Raw genomic sequence first — 19,332 nt, forward strand, 5'->3', positions numbered from 1 at the left:
ATGTAAACTATATTATTGATACATTGATCACTGTATGAAGATACTGTATGTATTTTAACACTTACTTTTAGGATTGCATTATTTATTAATTGATTGTCACTTTATTTGCTGCTATGTATCCTGGGTATATATACCCTTGTGAGACACCATGTTTTATGCTTGATAAAAACTGCATTGAGCGGTTGAAACGTTGCAAAGGGGTCAATAAAGGGTCCATTATTTTTTTACTTTACTTCTGGAGTGCTGCCTCATCTTTTGAACGTATATCTATCTGTTAGCCATTTTGCACCTATTGGACTAGTGCTGCTGTGTAATTTTTTGTTTGTGTATATATATATATATATATATATATATATATATATATATATATATATATATATATATATATTGTGGGAGATTAGCTGGTGGGGATCACCTTTTCTGAAAACAGACAGTCCGTATGCAGGCAGTTTCTTTGAAAGTCTGGCTGGTTGCCAGGTTTATTTAGCCCAAAAGGTTTGCACAGCAGAAAACAAACAAAACAGAAAGTAAATCCTTGCCGTCTGGCGCTAAGCTATACAGTTATGTCCTGACTATACGGTGCGGGGCTGCTCCCCGACACCGCCAACACAAATGGTAAAGCAAACCTTTAGTTTCTCTTGCATCCAAACATAGCTCTCCCTTCAGCCACACAGGTTACAATCCTGAGACTCAGCACATGAGAGACCTGTTGTGCTCTCTTCCTGTTTATTTAAAGTCCACCTGGAGGTGAACTCCAGTGGACCACAATCTCTGGACCGGAACCAAGCCTGCCTTAGAGGCTGGAAAAAACCCGGGTCGGATTCCGGTTCAGTCCCTCACAACAGAGCGCATGCGAGGTGAAACATACCTATCATCCACCACCTCGCCTCGCATACCGTCACAATATATATATATATATATATATATATATATATATATATATATATATATATATATATATATATACACACACACACACACACACACACACACATATATACACAGTATTTCACAAAAATGAGTACACCCCTCACATTTTTTTAAATATTTTATTATATCTTTTCATGGGACAACACTGAAGATCTGACACTTTGATACAATGTAAAGTAGTCAGTGTACGGATTTTTATAACAGTGTAAATATGGTGTGGCCTCAAATAACTCAGCACACAGCCATTATTGTCTAAACAACTGGCAACAAGTGTGAGTACACCCCTAAGTGAAAATGGCCAAATTCTGCCCAAAGTTTAAATATTTTGTGTGGCCACCATTATTTTCCAGCACTGCCTTAACTCTTTTTGGCATGGAGTTCACTAGAGCTTCACAGGTTGCCACTGGAAGCCACTTCCACTCCTCCATGATGACATCACAGAGCTGGTGGATATTAGAGACCTTGTGTTCCTCTACCTTCTGTTTGAGGATGCCCCACAGATGCTCAACGGGTTTATGTTTGGTCAGTCCAACACCTTTATGCCTCATTCACACGTCAGTGTTTTGGTCAGTGATTTTCTTCAGTGATTTTGAGTCAAAACCAGGTGCGGCTCTAAACACAGAACAGGTGCAGATCTTTCCCTTATACCTTATGTCTGTGGAGGCTCCAATCCTGGTTTTGGCTCCCAATCACTGATTGAAACCAGTATACAAAACACTGACGTGTGAATGAGGCTTTACTCTGAGTTTCTGTAGCAAGGCAGTGGTCATCTTGGAGGTAGGTTTCAGGTCGTTATCATGTTGGAGTACTGCCCTGTGGCCCAGTTTCCAGAGGGAGGGGATCATGCTCTGCTTCAGTATGTCACAGTACATGTTGGCATTCATGGTTCCCTCAATGAACTGTAGCTCCCCACAGCCGGCATCTGATGTAGCCCCAAACCACGACAGTCCCTCCACCATGCTTGACTGTAGGCAAGACACACTTGTCTTTGTACTCCTCTTCTGGTTGCCGCCACACACTCTTGACACCATCTGAACCAAATATGTTTATCTTGTTCTCATCAGACCACAGGACATGGTCCCAGAAATCCATGTCCTTAGTCTGCTTGTCTTCAGCAAACTGCGGGCTTTCTTGTGCATCATCTTTAGCAGAAGCTTGCTTCTGGGACGACAGCCATGCAGACCAATTTGATGCAGTGTATGGTCTGAGCACTGACAGGCTGACCCCACACCCCTTTAACCTCTGCAGCAATGCTGGTGGCACTTATACCTCTATTTTGAACAGACAACCTCTGGATAGGACGCTGAGCACGTGCACTCAACTTCTTTGGTCGACCATGGCGAGGCCTGTTCTGAGTAACATAGTGCATAAGGCCGAAAAAAGACATTTGTCCATCCAGTTCGGCCTGTCATCCTGCAAGTTGATCCAGAGGAAGGCAAAAAAAAAAACCTGTGAGATAGAAGCCAATTTTCCTCACTTTAGGGGAATAAAAGATTCCTTCCCGACTCCAATCAGAATAACTCCTTGGATCAACGACCCCTCTCTAGTAACTATAGCCTGTAATAATATTACACTCCAGAAATACATCCAGGCCCCTCTTGAATTCCCTTATTGTACTCACTATCACCACCTCCTCAGGCAGAGAGTTCCATAGTCTCACTGCTCTTACCGTAAAGAATCCTCTTCTATGTTTGTGTACAAACCTTCTTTCCTCCAGACGCAGAGGATGTCCCCTCGTCACAGTCACAGTCCTGGGGATAAATAGATGATGAAATAGATCTCTGTACTGACCCCTGATATATTTATACATAGTTATTACATCTCTCCTCAGTCGTCTTTTTTCTAACGTGAATAACCCTAATTTTGATAATCTTTCAGGGTACTGTAGTTGCCCCATTCCAGTTATTACTTTAGTTGCCCTCCTCTGGACCCTCTCCAGCTCTGCTATGTCTGCCTTGTTCACTGGAGCCCAGAACTGTACACAGTACTCCATGTGTGGTCTGACTAATGATTTGTAAAGTGGTAGGAATATGTTCTCATCACGGGCATCTATGCCCCTTTTGATGCAACCCATTATCTTTTTGGCCTTGGCAGCAGCTGCCTGACACTGGTTTTTGCAGCTTAGTTTGCTGTTTATTAAAATTCCTAAATCCTTTTCCATGTCAGTGTTACCGAGTGTTTTACCATTTAGTATGTACGGGTGACTTGCATTATTCCTTTCCATGTGCATAACCTTACATTTGTCAGTGTTAAACCTCATCTGCCACTTATCTGCCTAAGCCTCCAATCTATCCAGATCCCTCTGTAGTAGTATACTGTCCTCTTCAGTGTTAATTACTTTACACAGTTTAGTGTCATCTGCTAAAATTTATATTTTACTATGCAAGCCTTCTACAAGATCATTAATAAATATATTGAAGAGAATAGGGCCCAATACTGACCCCTGAGGTTCCCCATTAGTGACAGTGACCCAATCTGAGTGTGTACCGATAATAACCATCCTCTGTTTTTTATCATTGAGCCAGTTACTTACCCACATACAGATGTTTTCTCCCAGTGGAACCTGTCTTGTTAAACCGCTGAATGGTCTTGGCCACCGTGCTGCAGCTCAGTTTCAGGATGTCGGCAGTCTTATAGCCTAGGCCATCTTTATGTAGAGCAGCAATTCTTTTTTTCAGATCCTCTGAGAGCTCTTTGCCATGAGGGGCCATGTTCAACTTCCAGTGACCAGTATCAGAGTGTGAGAGCGATAACACCAAATTTAACACATCTGCTCCCCATTCACACCCGAGACCTTGTAACACTAACGCTAATTGGGCACAATTTGGGGTGTACTTACTTTTGTTGTCAGCGGTTTAGACATTAATGGTTGTGTGTTGAGTTATTTTGAGGGCACACCAAAGTTACACTGTTATACAAGCCGTACACTGACTACTTTACATTGTATCAAAGATCTTCAGTGTTGTCCAATGAAAAGATATAATAAAATATTGACAAAAATGTGAGGGGTGTACTAACTTTGTCAGATACTGTATATATATATATATATATATATATATATATATATATATATATACCCTTAGCTTTATAACCGTCTGGATGGACATGAAATCAAAGCCAGCAGCCATATTTCCATAGAAATGTATATTACAAAGTGACAGCATCTAATATTACAAATATGAAAATGAAGAAGGCTTCCACATTGTAGGTCGATTGCAGGGAAGGTTATAACGCCGTGCTCCCTGAATTACACTACTGTAGCCCTTCCCTGTGTTCATCTGCTCTTCTCAGAACAAACCGTTCTATTTAAACTGTCCTCCTGTGCCAGCAGATCCCCTGGGACAGAAGAATTACGCACATTTGAGCAGTGAATGCCATCAGCACAAATCCAAGCAGCACAAAGAATGTGAATGAATTTTAGATAAAAGCCAAGCAAACCAGTGTTTATGAATAGAGCAAAGTAGGGTTGTTTTGATACCAAATTTTGATTCGCTTTCAATACCATAAAAAAGTATTGCGATACTCCATGCCATTCGATAGCACGCGAAAAAAAAAAAAAAAAAAAAAAAAACACCAAAAAAAGCAGCGTGCATTCTGCATTTTAAGGAATGTCCGGCTCATAATCGAACAGTCCTATCCTATTTTTTGGGGGGACAAGGTGACTAAAAAATGACGAATTGTGCAGTTTTTATAAAAAAATAAATTCTGTTCTGGCGCTCACCGCATAGGAGATTTTTTAAAATGTTTTAATAGTTTGGACTTTTCGGACGTGGCAATATGTAATATGTTTATTTATTGTTTATATATTTTACATGTAAAATTGGGAAAGGGGGTAATTTATACTTTGGTGTTTTTTTTTTAACTTTTTTTTTCTGTTTATTTATTAAAGAGGACCTTTCACCGATTCTTACCCTATGAACTAACTATACAGATATGTAGAGCGGCGCCCGGGGATCTCACTGCACTTACTATTATCCCCGGGCGCCGCTCCGTTCTCCTGCTATGCCCTCCGGTATCTCCGCTCACTAAGTTATAGTAGGCGGAGATACCAGTCCCTAAGTTATGGTAGGCGGAGTCTGCCCTAGCGCTGGCCAATCGCAGCGCAGAGCTCACAGCCTGGGAGGTTATTGTCTCCCAGGCTGTGAGCTCTGCAATGCGATTGGCCAGCGCTAGGGCAGACTCCGCCTACCATAACTTAGGGAACGGAGATACCGGAGGGCATAGCAGGAGAACAGAGCGGCGCCCGGGGATAATAGTAAGTGCAGAGAGATCCCCGGGCGCCGCTCCACATGTCTGTATACTTAGTTCATAGGGTAAGAATCGGTGAAAGGTCCTCTTTAACTATTTCCCCCCTTAGGGACCAGAACCTGGAATCTGTTGATCTCTTGTCCTATTCACCCTAATAGATCTCTCCCTGCTGCCCTGTGCTTTGTGCACACAGCAGCAGGGAGCTTACCATGGCAGCCAGGGCTTCAGTAGCGTCCTGGCTGCCATGGTAACCAATCGGAGCCCCAGGATTACACTGCTGAGGCTCCGATCTGAAGCTGCCACTGCTACCAATGAGGAGGAGGGGAGGGGACCCTGTGGCCACTGCCACCAATGACTAATACTGGGGGGGTTGGGGTGGGGGGCGCACTGCGCCACCAATGATATTAATACTGGGGGTGGGCGCATCGGGCCACCAATGTTTTTAATACTGGGGGGAAAAGGGCGCACTGCGCCACCAATGTTTTTAATACTGGGGAGGAGGGCACACTGCGCCACCAATGATAGTTAACCTTTAATACAGGAGGCGGTGTCGGCAGAATCACATAGCTGGCACCCTGCCTCTGACAGGGAGCTGCGATTAGGGGGAGTTAACCCCTCAGGTGCCACACCTGAGGGGTTAACTGCAGCTGATCGCAGCGCACTGTCATAGAGGTAGGGTGCCGGCTATGTGATTCTGCTGGCACCGCCTCCTGTATTTGTATTAGAAGTTAACTTTCATTAGTGGCGCAGTGCGGAAGCACGGAACGGAACACTACGGAGTGCTTCCTGGGGTTCCATTCCGTGCCTCCGCACCGCAAAAAGATAGAACATGCTCTATCTTTTTGCGGAACGAAGGGAACGCTGACCCATTCAAGTGGACCACAATTTGATGTGAACGAGCCCTAAGTGTAAGTGTGCAGAAAAGAGGATTACATACCTGCTACACATCTATATGAGTGCCTGTATGTATAATGTATATCTCTTGTATTGTGTGAGTATATACTATATCTATACACTGTGTACTGTAACACTTTTTAATCATTTTTATTTTGTTAACTGGTTGTGAATATGCAAAAAATATAAATTTATGCAATTTTTATTTTTTTATTGCAAGCGACGAAGGGGATAAATGCATGATTGTGTAGTGTGGTTAGTCATGGACGCAGCGATACCAAATATGTGGAGGGGATTTTATTTTTCAAATTTTTTCGATTCAACAACCTTTTGGGAAAAAATGTGTATTTTTTTCCTTGGATTTTTTTCCTTCTTTTTATTATTAAACTCCTTCAAGACAAAATTGTACTTTCTAATGGCAACATTTACAGTTGCAAATAATGTAGTGGGAAAATGGAAAACAATTCCACATGGGGAGGAATTATATAAAAAAATAAAAAAAAATTCTGCCAGAGTTTTATGGGTTTTGTTTTATAGCACTTCCTGTGCAGTAAAACAGTGATTGCGAGCCAAAAACCATCACTGGGACATCCACAGACATAAGGTATAAGGGAAAGATCTGCACCTGTTCTGTGGTTAGAGCCGTACCTGGTTTTGGATGGAAATCACTGACCAAACACTGAAGTGTGAATGAGGCTTTACTTTCATTCTCCAGATTACAATACCACATATGTATAGTTTTACTTACGTTTTAATACTAAAAAAATATTTTTTTCTTTGCATCGCCATATTCTAACCCCTATAACTTTTTTTTTATGCATACAGAACTGTGTCAGTGCTCATTTTTGTACTCCTTTCTGTACTTTCCTTTGATACAATTTTTGGTGTGCATGACTTTTTGATCACTTATTTAATTTTTGTGGAAGGTGAAACGCCCCAAAAAACGTAGAATACCCATTTTGACTTTTTTCCCATTTCATTAAGGCCTCATGCACACGACCGTTGTGTGTTTTGTGGTCCGCAAAACACAGATGGCGTCTATGTGCGTTCCGCAATTTACGCAACGGCACTGACAGCCTTTAATATAACTGCCTATTCTTGTTCGCAAAACGCAGACAAGAATAGGACAGGCTATATTTTTTTTGCGCACCACGGAATGGAGCAACGGATGCGGACAGCACACGGAGTGCTGGTCGCATCTTTTGCAGCCCCATTGAAGTGAATGGGTCCATATCCGAGCCGCCAAAACTACGGCTCGGATGCGGACCAAAACAACGTCCGTGTGCATTAGGCCTAATAGACAGGTTCTAACCTTATCCGTGATACGGACAATAGGACATGTTCTATTTTTTTTGCAATGCGGAGGCACGGAGCAAAATGCCACCGAACTCCGTAGTGCTTCTCTGGGCTTTTGCTCCGTGCTTCCGCTCCGTACCAGTCCTGTTTGCAGTCCGCAATACGGACACAGCCTGCACATGTTCGTGTGCATAAGTCCTAACAGACAATCTCTTAATTGCTTCTAAAAGGCCTCGTTCACATCACAGTTTCTCCTTTCCGTTCTCCGGCTCCGTTGAGGAGCAGGAGAACGGAAAGGACGGATTCTGCTAAAGACCCCATGACTAATTGATTTTAACTATTTAATGACAGTTGCAGTACACAAGTTTGCATTCATTTGGACTACAGCTATAGTTAAAATCAATCAGTTGCGCTACAAAAATTCACAGTGTAATTATAGTCTATGGCAGTGGTGGTGAACCTATCGCACGGGTGCCAGAGGCAGCACTTAGAGCCCTCTCTGTGGGCATCCGCACCCTGGAAAAAGTCTATGGTGTAACAATATGCCTTAGGGTCCATTTGCACATCCGCACGGATCCGCAAAACACAGACATGGCAAAGTGCGTTCCACATTTTGCGGACCGCACATCGCAGGCACTAATATGCCTATTCTTGTCCGCAATTTGCACATGTATCCAATCGTTTTTTTTACACAATAAAAGCACAGAGAGCTATGGGGACTGGGTATTGCGGATGTGCTAGCGGCCATCTAGCAACCCATGTCCTCAGCTCTATACCCAAAATCCCGGTGACAGGTTCCCTTTAATGTTCATTACTGTGTACAATTCTGGATGCTTAAGAAATGGCTTTCATTTACAGAACTATACCGAAAAGATAAGTGATACAACATATCCAAGTAAAACTGAATTAGTAACATACAGCTGAAGAAGCAGAGAAGACAGAAGGCACGGGAAAAGAACTTGCAGCGATACCATTTGACCACATTGAAAAACTCAGCATTAAAAAAAAAGGGGGAAATAGCATTATAAGAATTCTAAAAAATAAAGCACAACAAAATCAGAGGAAGAGCTGGAAGTCACACATCATATGGGGGTTGTCCCAGCTGAACAATCACTACAGGTCTGGCAGCTGAACTTCCAGATGATCAACTGTTATCGCCAGGAGAAACTGTGCAAGGAGGCAAACGTGGCATCACATGGTGACCATTCATATGAATTTACGGAGATGCATAGTCCCCCAGACTGGAAGCACAGACTTTCCCTACCCAAACCTACATGCACACGAACGTATGTGTTTTGCGGTCCGCAAATTGCAGATCCACAAAAAAAAATAATGGATGACGTCCATATGGCATCCGTTTTTTTAACGGATCCATTGTAAAAATGCCTATTATTGTCTGCAAAACGGATAAGAATAGGACATGCTCTATTTTTTTTGCGGGGCTACGGAACGGACATATGGATGCAGATAGTACACTGTGTGCTGTCAGCATTTTTTGCGGACCCATTGAAATGAAGGGGTCTGCATCCTATCCGCAACAAAAAACGGAACGGACAAGGAAACAAAATAAGTTTGTGTGCATGTAGCCTATAGGGCATATTGGCAGAGGTTAGTCTAATGCCCTAAAGGGCATACTGGCAAAGTGAAATAAATAAATGATTAAGAAATTGAGGTCCAAAGATGCATTTCATAACTTGCAACACTAGAATGACTTCAATGAATCCACGTATTCGTGACAGTTTCTCTCAAAGATGCACTGTAATGGAAGGAATATCTGTTACGTACAATTGCTATAAGTACATACCATCTCCTCCGTCAGGCTGTCCTGCTCTATAGGGGTTATATTTTGGCTTCGGGGCCACTACAGGTGCAAATTTCTTAGGTGCTTGCTGAGTGGACACAGAAATGCTTGGCGCCCCAAACCCTTGTGTGGTCTCCATTCTGGCTGTCACATGTCCAAGGCCATCTCCTGAGCTCTTCGGTGGTAACCAAGATGGATGAGACATAGTTTCAATCTAGGGGGAAAAAATGGAATACAAATCAGAAAAAAAACAGGTTCTACAGAACGTCACGTTAAAAGAAAAAGCTTAAAAAGGTTTCTGTCACCAGAATTAACGCTATTAAGCTAGCTGACATTAGCGATGTGCTAATGTCAGCTAAACCTAACTAGCCTATTCCTACTCTTATCTAAGCCCCCGTTACTCCAGAAATATAACTTTTATAATATGCTAATTAGCCTTTAGGTGCAGGGGGGGGGGCATTGCCCCTGCTCCTAGAGGCTCCGTTATCCCATCTTTGTCGTCTCCCTCCAAGTCCTGATTGACAGGGCCAGGCAGCGCTCGTATCCGGCGAGCGTCTTTCCATCACCGCGCCTGCGCCGAATGCTGAACAGCATGAGATTTCCCCAGAGCACAGGCTGGCAGACAGATGCGAGCCCTGTCAATCAGGACTTGGAGGGAGGCGACAAAGATGGGAGAACGGAGCCTCTAGGAGCAGGGACAACGCCCCCCCTGCACCTAGAGGCTAATTAGCATATTATAGAAGTTATATTTCTTGGGTAACGGGCCATAGATAAAAGTAGGAATAGTCTAGTTAGGTTTAGCTGACATTAGCACATTGCTAATGTCAGCTAGCTTAATAGGGTTAAATCTGGTGACAGAATCCCTAAAGACACCTAATGTAAATTTCATTTTTTAACAAATTTGACCCTCCCTCCTTTTTTTTGAAAATTACTAAAAGAATATATAAATATAAAGGAGATTTACTGGGGAGAGAAAATTTTCCTTTCATGGCATTCAGCATCCGGGATAAATAAGATGATATTAAATGCCGTGATAACAATGACGTTTAAATGTTTTACCGTAATATGGTAAATGGAGCAGTAAGACAGCAAGCAGGCAGGCGTGGAGGATACAAGTAGGTTTCAAGCTGCCATGACAATCAATCGGCACACCACAATTGTCTCTTCCCTCTGTCTAAAGGACCCTTTAAGAAAGGGGCAATTTTCGGGAAGGAGCATGTTACAGAACAGAAATAGCTGAGTAGTTTGGTTTATAGTTTTGTGGGAAAGGTTTCAGTAACTTATTTTATTATATTAGTTTCTCTGTTATGTGGATGGCCATACAGAGATATGTGAGGAGCGCTGTCAATCACTGAGTAGGACCCCCCCCCCCCACTGGACCCCTAAACATTGAAAGTGATCTTTTCCCGCAAAACTATATAACTATGCTCAGCCTCTCCTTCTCGATAACATGCCGTCTGCAGATTTCACTGCTTCCTTTTAATGTACCATTCACCTACCAAGCAGGTATCAGACGGGTAATATTTTTATTTTATTTTAAGGTCTTATGAATCAGAGAAAAATTCATCCGCTTTGCATATCAATGGTGATGAAGCCGTTTTCCACTGCCGAGCACCTGATTACAAATGATAGCATTCAATTAAACTGTGCAATGAAAACCTTAACGAGCAACATTCTTAAATTCTTAAATGCAGAAAGATATTTTTTAAAATAAAAATACTTTGACTAAAGTGATTTGCCTATGAAAGATTAACACCATAATAGTAAGCGTATTTTGTCATATAAGGGGGCGTGCCTGACCACTTTTCCACTCGGCAACCTCCTTCCGTGGCAAATAAATGCTGCAATAAGGAATAAAAGTCATAACCAGACAACTTGTCAGCTATGAGTACAGAGAGGAGGTGCTGACTGACAGCATTCTGTGTATAAGGGCATAACAGCTGTCAGTCCTAGAGAACATCTCCCCCATGGCTGTTCACAGGAGGTGAACAAACAAAGCTATAGATGTAGAAAATACAGGTTTTTAGTGAAACTCTTCCCACAAAACAACATCAATCTGCTCAGCTCCTCCTGCTGTATAACATGGCGCTTTCAGATTGCATATTTTGTGGCGAGAGCTCTTTAAAAGGAGTTGTCCGGGATTTTTCTATTGATGACCTATCCTCAGGATAGTAAGGCCTTTTTTTCCCCATTTACGTTCCGTATACGGAACAATTCATTTCAACGGATCCGCAAAAAAAATAAAAAACGTTAGGTACTTGGTATGCCTTCCGTTTCTGTATTTTCGTTCAAAGATAGAACATGTCCTATTATTGTCCGCATAAAGGACAAGGATAGTACTGTTCTATCAGGGGCCAGCTGTTCCGTTCTGCAAAAAACGGAATGCACACGGACGTCATCCGTAATTTTTTGCAGATCCGTTTTTTGCAGACCGCAAAATACTATAAAAGTTGCAGTTGTCACAAATCAAGCAAATAAGTTAAAAAGTTGCTAGGCAACCTTCTGGGTGCCAGAATTCTGGATTGCTTGATAAATTCTCTGCAGTCGCTGTAACTTACTTCAGGTGGCAATGCAAGCATTAGCCCCAATGAACGACAGTGGGGTTAGTCCTAATGTGGATCTGCAACAGTGCAAACTACAAATCCGCAGGAGAAATCAAAGTGTCAACCTCAGATTTTTGCTACTGGATATACACATACGATTTGGTGACCATAGCCAAAAGGGACAGATTTTTGGCGCAATTTGCACCAAATCTACCAAGTGTTTTTTTTTTTTTTTTTTTACTTCTTGTTCAAAAAGGATATGCCCTGTTTAAGTCTCTGTGAGCTAAAAAACCTTGCCAAATTTTGGCACATTTTTGGAGTAAAAGTAAGCCAACTTAGAGGTGGCGTAAATGTAGTCTTGACAGTCTAAAGATGCGACAGATTTATCGGCCAGCACCAGCCACCGTGATAAATGTGGTGCAGTTTAAGACTGTCCAAGTTTACACCGCTTACTTCATTTACAGCATCAGCACTAGGCTCCGCGCTCTTCAGTGTGCCAACTTCCCCACTCCTCAGTTGGTGGCAAAAACATCACAGTTCTAAAACTTGGACACATTTTTAGCACACAGACATTATTCTGTCTGTATGCCAAAAATCTGTCAGTCGTAAATATGACGCGGGACTTACAATATGCCAAATTTGTAACGGTCCATGAGTCTGAAACCTAAATTTGTCTTATATTAAGACAGTGCAGAATTCGGTAACATTAAGAAATCGGCCACAGTGCATCTGAAACATGTAGACACACAGACATAGGCCCCTTTTAAACGAGCAGGTTTTCCACGCGGGTGCAATGCGCGATGTGAACGCATAGCACCCCCACTGAATCCTGACCCATTCATTTCAATGGGTCTGAGCACATGAGCATTTGTTTCACACATCACTTGTGCGTCGCGTGAAAAATCGCAGCATGTTCTATATTCAGAATTTTTCGCGCAGCCCTGGCCCCATAGAAGTGAATGGGGCTTCAGTGAAAAACGCATTGTATCCGGAAGCAAGTGCGGATGCAATGCGTTTTTCACTGATGGTCGCTTGCAAACCTTCAGTTTTTTTTATCACGCGCGTGAAAAACGCATCAAAATGGATTGCACTCACGCGGAAAAAAAATTAACGCCATTGCGGACAAAACTGACTGAACTTGCTTGCAAAATGGTGCGAGTTTTACTGAACGCACCCTGAGCGCATCCGGAGCCAATCCGTCACGCTCGTGTAAAAGAGGCTATATAGCAACATCTTCCGGGAAAGCGCGTGGCAACATAGTTTTTGAAAGAAGAGTGACTTGCTTGTCAAGTACTTAAAAGGATTGCCCAGCCATTACTGTCTCTAGCAGTGCGTTGTGACTACCGATATCACGTTCAGCCCTCAGCCTGTAAACTTCCGCATAAAATGGGTCATGTGCACTGCTACAGACAATCATTGGCCTGAGCAGCCATACCTGGCATGGGTATACGTCACCACTTAGACCAGACATCGGCTGCAGCACCACACGTGACCCTGTCTGTCCAAAAGTTCAGAGGTTGGGCACCAGAAGATAATCTGAACGGAGCCAGGGCATTTTGGGTAGCAGGCGAGTAGGATTTATTTTTTCAATAGGTACAACTCACTGCTGGGGACAAGCTCAATGACTGGACAACACTTTAATGTGGAAACACAATACCACCAATTACTTTCCATTATATTAAAGGGAACCTCTGCATCAAATGCCTGTAGTTGCTCTGTTTATTATGGATTTCAAACTAGGTACCCAATTATTAATGTGTATAAAGAGGAGAGATCCACACATACAGCATGCTACAGTACATTGGAGTCACCGTAAAGGTTGCAGATGGCACAGAGTCCTGTCAGCTCATTTCCCAGACAGTAAAAATCTGGGATATGAATAAAACTCAGAGAATGCACAAGGCTTAACAAGCCGCATGTGACAACACCGACATGCCTCACAGATTCTCATTTAATAGGACTTTTTTGAAAGTTATCACGTTTTATTTTTGAATTTCTAATGCTCATTATAAAAAAGGTAACAGCTTTGGCATATGCTCAAAAAGCTTCCCCAATGAGCTGCGATTCCCTTATTCAATGTGCTTAGATCTTCAGTGTGTATACTTCTCAAATAGGGTTTTTTTTGTAATTGCGTTACATATCATGAACCTGCTGAATGTGCGAAAAACTGTCAAAAGTAACATGGATACAAAAATTTCCAAGGGAACGAAGAGGGTGTTAAAAAGCATAACAATTAGATTTCACCCTCCAAAATGCTTTTAAACCACAACCATTGATTTATTTTGCTGTGGATTAGCTTCATCAATATGCTCCTGAATAAGACGTCAGTGTGCGCATATGTGGAAAATGAAGGTATAATAGTGTGCATGCTATATGCTAATTACCCCACAATACTCATCTATATATACTGCATTAGGAAGATAATGGCCGCAGCCAGCCATGCACAACACTGCAAAGGAAACAGTGGAGGTAATACAGCACTTTTTCAAAGTCTACACCTCCATTAGTGTATGCAGCAAAAATGGAAGATCCTGGGACTTAGAGGACCTGTCACCACTCCCGACGGTCCTGTTTTAATAGCTTTATACACTCCCCATGTAATAACAATTCTGTTTACATCTATTATTATGGCTCCATGTTGTGCCATTCCTTTATTATTTCTACTAGAAAGTTATGAATGAATGGCTAGCAGTCTGCAGTAAGGGTACAGAGAGGAGGTAACCAGTTGGGGGTGTACCTGCACAGTGTGAAAATGGCAGCACTGATTGGATAAAGTGAGTCTGTGCAGGTACACGCCCCCAACTGGTTACCACCCCTCTCTGTACCCTTACTGCAGACTGCTAGCAATTCATTTAACTTCTAGTACAAATAATAAAGGAATGGCACAACATAGAGCCATAAGAGTAGATGCTCCAAAGAGTCCAGAATTGTTAGTACATGGGGGATGTATGAAGAGGTTAAAACAGGTATGTCAGGAGTGGTGAAAGATCCTCTTTAAAGGCATGAATGGAAGTACAGCACAAAGGAAATTAATCACATTAATCAATTACCCAAACAATAATCAGTGTCAAAGGCCTATCATCCCCAAAGCAACTGTGAATGAGAAGTTTTCATATGAGAAAATGGTGTCCATCAATAATCCTCCATGTCATAGGGAATAAAGGAGAAGTTAAGTACCATAACCTGTAACTGGATTCCAGTTACTGGCTAACATATCACTGGTTATCATACTCATCCAGACACACTTGCATGAGAAACCTACTAAATATGTCCCAAATGCTTTAAAAGCCACCTGGGACACCGATGGCATATAGCTAGGATAGGTCCTCAACGTCAGATAGGTGAGTGATCTCCATTCATCGCTAAGGGAGTTCTGAAAAACTACTAGTGGCGAATGGAGAACGCAACCACCGCGCCATTCACTATACAGCTATTTTCAGAACTTTGGGGGGTCACATGTGCACAGCTGCTCTTTGATCACTGCAGGGGTCCCGTTCTGCAGATAGGAGCAGGTCCTAAATGTAGGACCAGCAGCTATCTGACACTGATGGCATATTATACCATTAATGTACCAGATGGGAATACCTCTTTAACAAGAACATATTAATAAAACATGATTAAAAGTGACCTAAAGATAGATGATCTGTAATTATACTAACTCCAAGCAGTTACTCTCCGAATAAATACAATGTTTCACCTCTGGGTAACTAAAGAAGCAAGACAGCAGGGGTATAAAAGTAGTAGTTAGCGGTGCTCATTCTGATCACAGTCATTAGTATTACCAATATGAAATGCAAAGGGCGGAGTACACTGGTTCAAAAAACCTTCAAAATAAGCCCTCTTAAAATGTCTGCAGAGCATCTGGTGACTGACCGCACTTTGGGTTTCACTGTGGCTTGTGTACAAGGGCAGAAATGGGATGACGACCTGTGAGGAAACACAGTCGCCTTTACAAGAGGAGACAGAAAACCGGTGGGCAAAATAACTCCGAACACATCAATTTGTAGAGCTAAATATGGCAAAATCCACAGTCAGCTGAGCTGCCAAAGGGACACCGAAATCCTCCAATTGTTTGTTTTGTTCCCATTTAGCATCTGACAAACACATACTTGTGTAAAGTGCCAGATCTGAGGAACTTCAGCAGCCAAGCGAAGGCCACGCCAGAGGAGATTGCCAAATATTTTATACCCCGGATTACCATCTAGTCTTATTTTTCACAGCGTTGCTGTGCTGAAACTCAAGAATTTGTTGGGAGAAGATTTTTTTTTTTGGGGAGAAACCAGGCATTTTATTAGAGCATCTTCAGTGACACGAGCTACACACCCTTCCCGAACAGGAGAGAAGTAAGGCTTTCAGTAAGACGATGTGGTCACACTGCGCGCTTCAGTCCTGAAGTAACATTATGTAACATTATGACTATTCATGACTGCTGGATTAAGCAATAGCTGTCACCGGGCCACCGCAGTTCACACAGAAGGCTTTTCACAGCTGAGGTTACAGGACACATATATGTGGGAATACATTGACCTAAAAGTCAGGTCATACAAGACGTAGCAGGGTAAAACAGGTCACCTCTCCGCTCCGCTTTAGGGCAGCACACAACAGTCATTATTCTGATGATTTTGTCGCTGAATATAGAAGTCTGGCAAATAGTAGATTATATAACCTACCGGTAGTCCCGAGTGTGGCTGAGCGGGAAAGGGGTGTGGCCCAAGATGCAATACCATGCTCCAAAAATGGTGCATAGTAAGCCAACTAATGGGTGGACTAAAAGGGCACATGATTTCAAGCTTCAGCCGCTGTGACAACTCGTGCCCATCTAGTCTAGGTTTACGTTTTCTGAGGATTATTAAAGCTTCCCCATTACTATAAAATATATTATGGAATGTATCTACTGTCAGCCTTTCTATTGCATAAAATAGGTAGTGCATGTGCATATAAAACAAAAAGGCCTGGCATTCTTGCAGACATGCAAAATAATATTAAAGAGGTTGTCTCATCTCCGACAATGGGGGCATATCGCTAGGACATGCCCCCATTGTCTGATAGGTGCGAATCCCACCGCTGGGACCCGCACCTATATGGAGAACGGAGCCCCGCAAGTTTTGTAGGGCACACTGCGCATTTGCAGCCGCTTTCCATTTATTTCTATGGGGCCGCCGAAAATAGCCGATCACTGGCTCGGCTATTTCCGTCGGAATGAGAGCAGTGGCCGGTCATGCGTAGTGCACTTCCATGCACTTCTGTGGGGAGAGCGATTGGTGGTCGGACAAGTAGTCCTCCAGCCATCACTTTGCAGGGCTCCGTTCTCGATATAGGTGCAGGTCCCAGTGGTGGGACCCGCACCTATCAGACAATGAGGGCATATCCTAGTGATATGCCCCCATTGTCTGAGATGTGACAACCCATTTAAGTGCTGTTATTCCACCTAGAAATGTATGAATAAATTGAAGACTTGTTCTTACCAGTTAGGGGTGTGTCCCTACCAAACTCGAACTTGCCCACCGGGGAGCTGGAGAAATCCTCGGTGGGCCCCCGAACCAGCAAGTGAGCTTCCTTGTTTAGAAGCAGTCTGCGATAAGCTCTGTCCCCTGTACACAGTAGTATGCATGCTGCCTGCGATTCATCCTAAATGAGAAGGAGGGATCCACACCAGCGCTGATTCATGGGAACTGACAAGTTTTGTGTAATCAGCACTCCTGGTCACATTAAGGCTGTTTCCACAATCTGATTTTCATAAAATCGCGGCAAAAAAAACGAGGCATTTTGCCGAGATTTTATGTAAATTTGATCATGTGGAAACAGCCTTACTCTGACCAGGAGTGCTGATTGGACTAAAATCTGTCAGTCAATAGCACTGACAGGATCTCTTCCAATGAGGCAGCTCTGCTAGAAGGACTGCTGCCTGTGAGATCAGTCTGGAGCCCAGCCTTGCCACTGCGAGGGGAGGGGGAGCCTGGCTCAGGACGCGGGGACACAACTAACAACACAGAGGGCCACGAGGTGAGGAAGGAATCTACATGTCTTGTAATTGGTTTAAAAAAGTGCCTGCATGTAAGAGTGCCTGCATGTATGACAGTGTGTGTATGTAAGAGTACCTGCATGTAAGAGTGCCTTCATGTATGACAGTGTGTGCATGTAAGAGTGCCTGCATGTATGAGTGTGTGTATGTAAGAGTGCCTGCATGTATGAGTGTGTGTATGTAAGAGTGCCTGCATGTATGAGTGTGTGTATGTAAGAGTGCCTTCATGTATGACAGTGTGTGCATGTAAGAGTGCCTGCATGTATGCCAGTGTGTGTATGTAAGAGTGCCTGCATGTATGACAGTGTGTGTATGTAAGAGTGCCTGCATGTATGACAGTGTGTGTATGTAAGAGTGCCTGCATGTATGACAGTGTGTGTGTGTGTATGTGAGAGTGCCTGTATGTATGACAGTGTGTGTGTGTATGTGAGAGTGCCTGCATGTATGATAGTGGGTGTATGTAAGAGTGCCTGCATGTATGACAATGGGTGTATGTAAGAGTGCCTGCATGTATGACAGTGTGTGTATGAAAGGGTGCCTGCATGTATGACAGTCTGTGTATGTAAGAGTGCCTGCATGTATGACAGTACGGATCCGGCAATCCGGATGCATTTGTGAGACAGATCTGGATCCGTCTCACAAATGCATTGCAATACCGAATCCATCTTTGCGGCTGTCATCTGGAAAAATAGATCCGGTATTTATTTTTTTCTCATTTTTAAAGGTCTGTGCATGTACGGACTGGAAGAACGGATCTGTTTTGCCAGAACACTTGGGGCCGGATCCGGCATTAATGCATTTCCAGATCCGGCATTCCGACAAGTGTTCAGGATTTTTGGCCGGAGAGAAAACTGCAGCATGCTGCGGTATTTTCTACTGCCAAAAAACTTAAGAGGGGCTAATATGTATACTTTTTCTTATTTAAGTTTTACACAATAATAGCATTTTTGAAACAAAAAAAAAATTATGTTTTAGTGTCTCCATTGTCTGAGAGTCAGTTGTTTTTTTTTGACCGATTGTCTTAGGTAGGGTCAAATTTTTTACGGGATGAGGTGACGGTTTGATTGGTACTATTTTGGGGGGCATACGCCTTTTTGATCGCTTTGTGTTGCAATTTTTGTGATGTAAGGTGAAAAACGATACCTAATATGTATACTTTTTTATTTTTTTTATTTCACTTTAATACAATAACAGCATTTTTGAAACAAAATAAATTATGTTTTAATGTCTCCATGTTCTGAGAGCTATAGTTTTTTTTGAGTGATTTTCTTATGTAGGGGGCAAATCTTTGGCGGGATGAGGGGACTGTTTTATTGGTACCATTTTGTGGGACATATGCCTTTTTGATCACTTGGAGTTGCACTTTTTGTGATGCAAGGTGAAAGAAAGGCTTTTTTTGACACCGTATTTAAAAAAAAAAAATTTATGGTGTTTATCGGAAAGGGTGGATCATGTGATATATGTATAGAGCCGGTTGTTACGGATTTTATTTATTTTTTCTATTTTTTTTTTTTTTATTACTTAATTGGGGAATTATTTTTTATTTTTTTTTACATGTCAAACTTTTTTTTTTTTTTTACACACTTTCTTTTTTTATT

General features: G+C 42.5%; 1 protein-coding gene across 6 annotated transcripts in view; it reads right to left on the reverse strand.

Annotated features, from left to right (window-relative positions):
• The window catches only part of LOC120997987 (LIM domain containing preferred translocation partner in lipoma), a 367,902-nt gene that overhangs the window by 215,973 nt on the left and 132,597 nt on the right, over positions 1-19,332 (reverse strand). For all 6 annotated transcript variants that reach the window (XM_040428389.1, XM_040428384.1, XM_040428386.1 and 3 more), the window contains one exon: positions 9,173-9,383. In XM_040428389.1, the coding sequence (XP_040284323.1) occupies positions 9,173-9,374 (202 nt within the window). In that variant the 5' untranslated portion in view covers positions 9,375-9,383. The remainder of the gene's footprint in view (positions 1-9,172; positions 9,384-19,332) is intronic.

The sequence above is a fragment of the Bufo bufo genome, chromosome 4, assembly GCF_905171765.1.
Source record: "Bufo bufo chromosome 4, aBufBuf1.1, whole genome shotgun sequence".
Taxonomy (NCBI): Eukaryota; Metazoa; Chordata; class Amphibia; order Anura; family Bufonidae; genus Bufo; species Bufo bufo.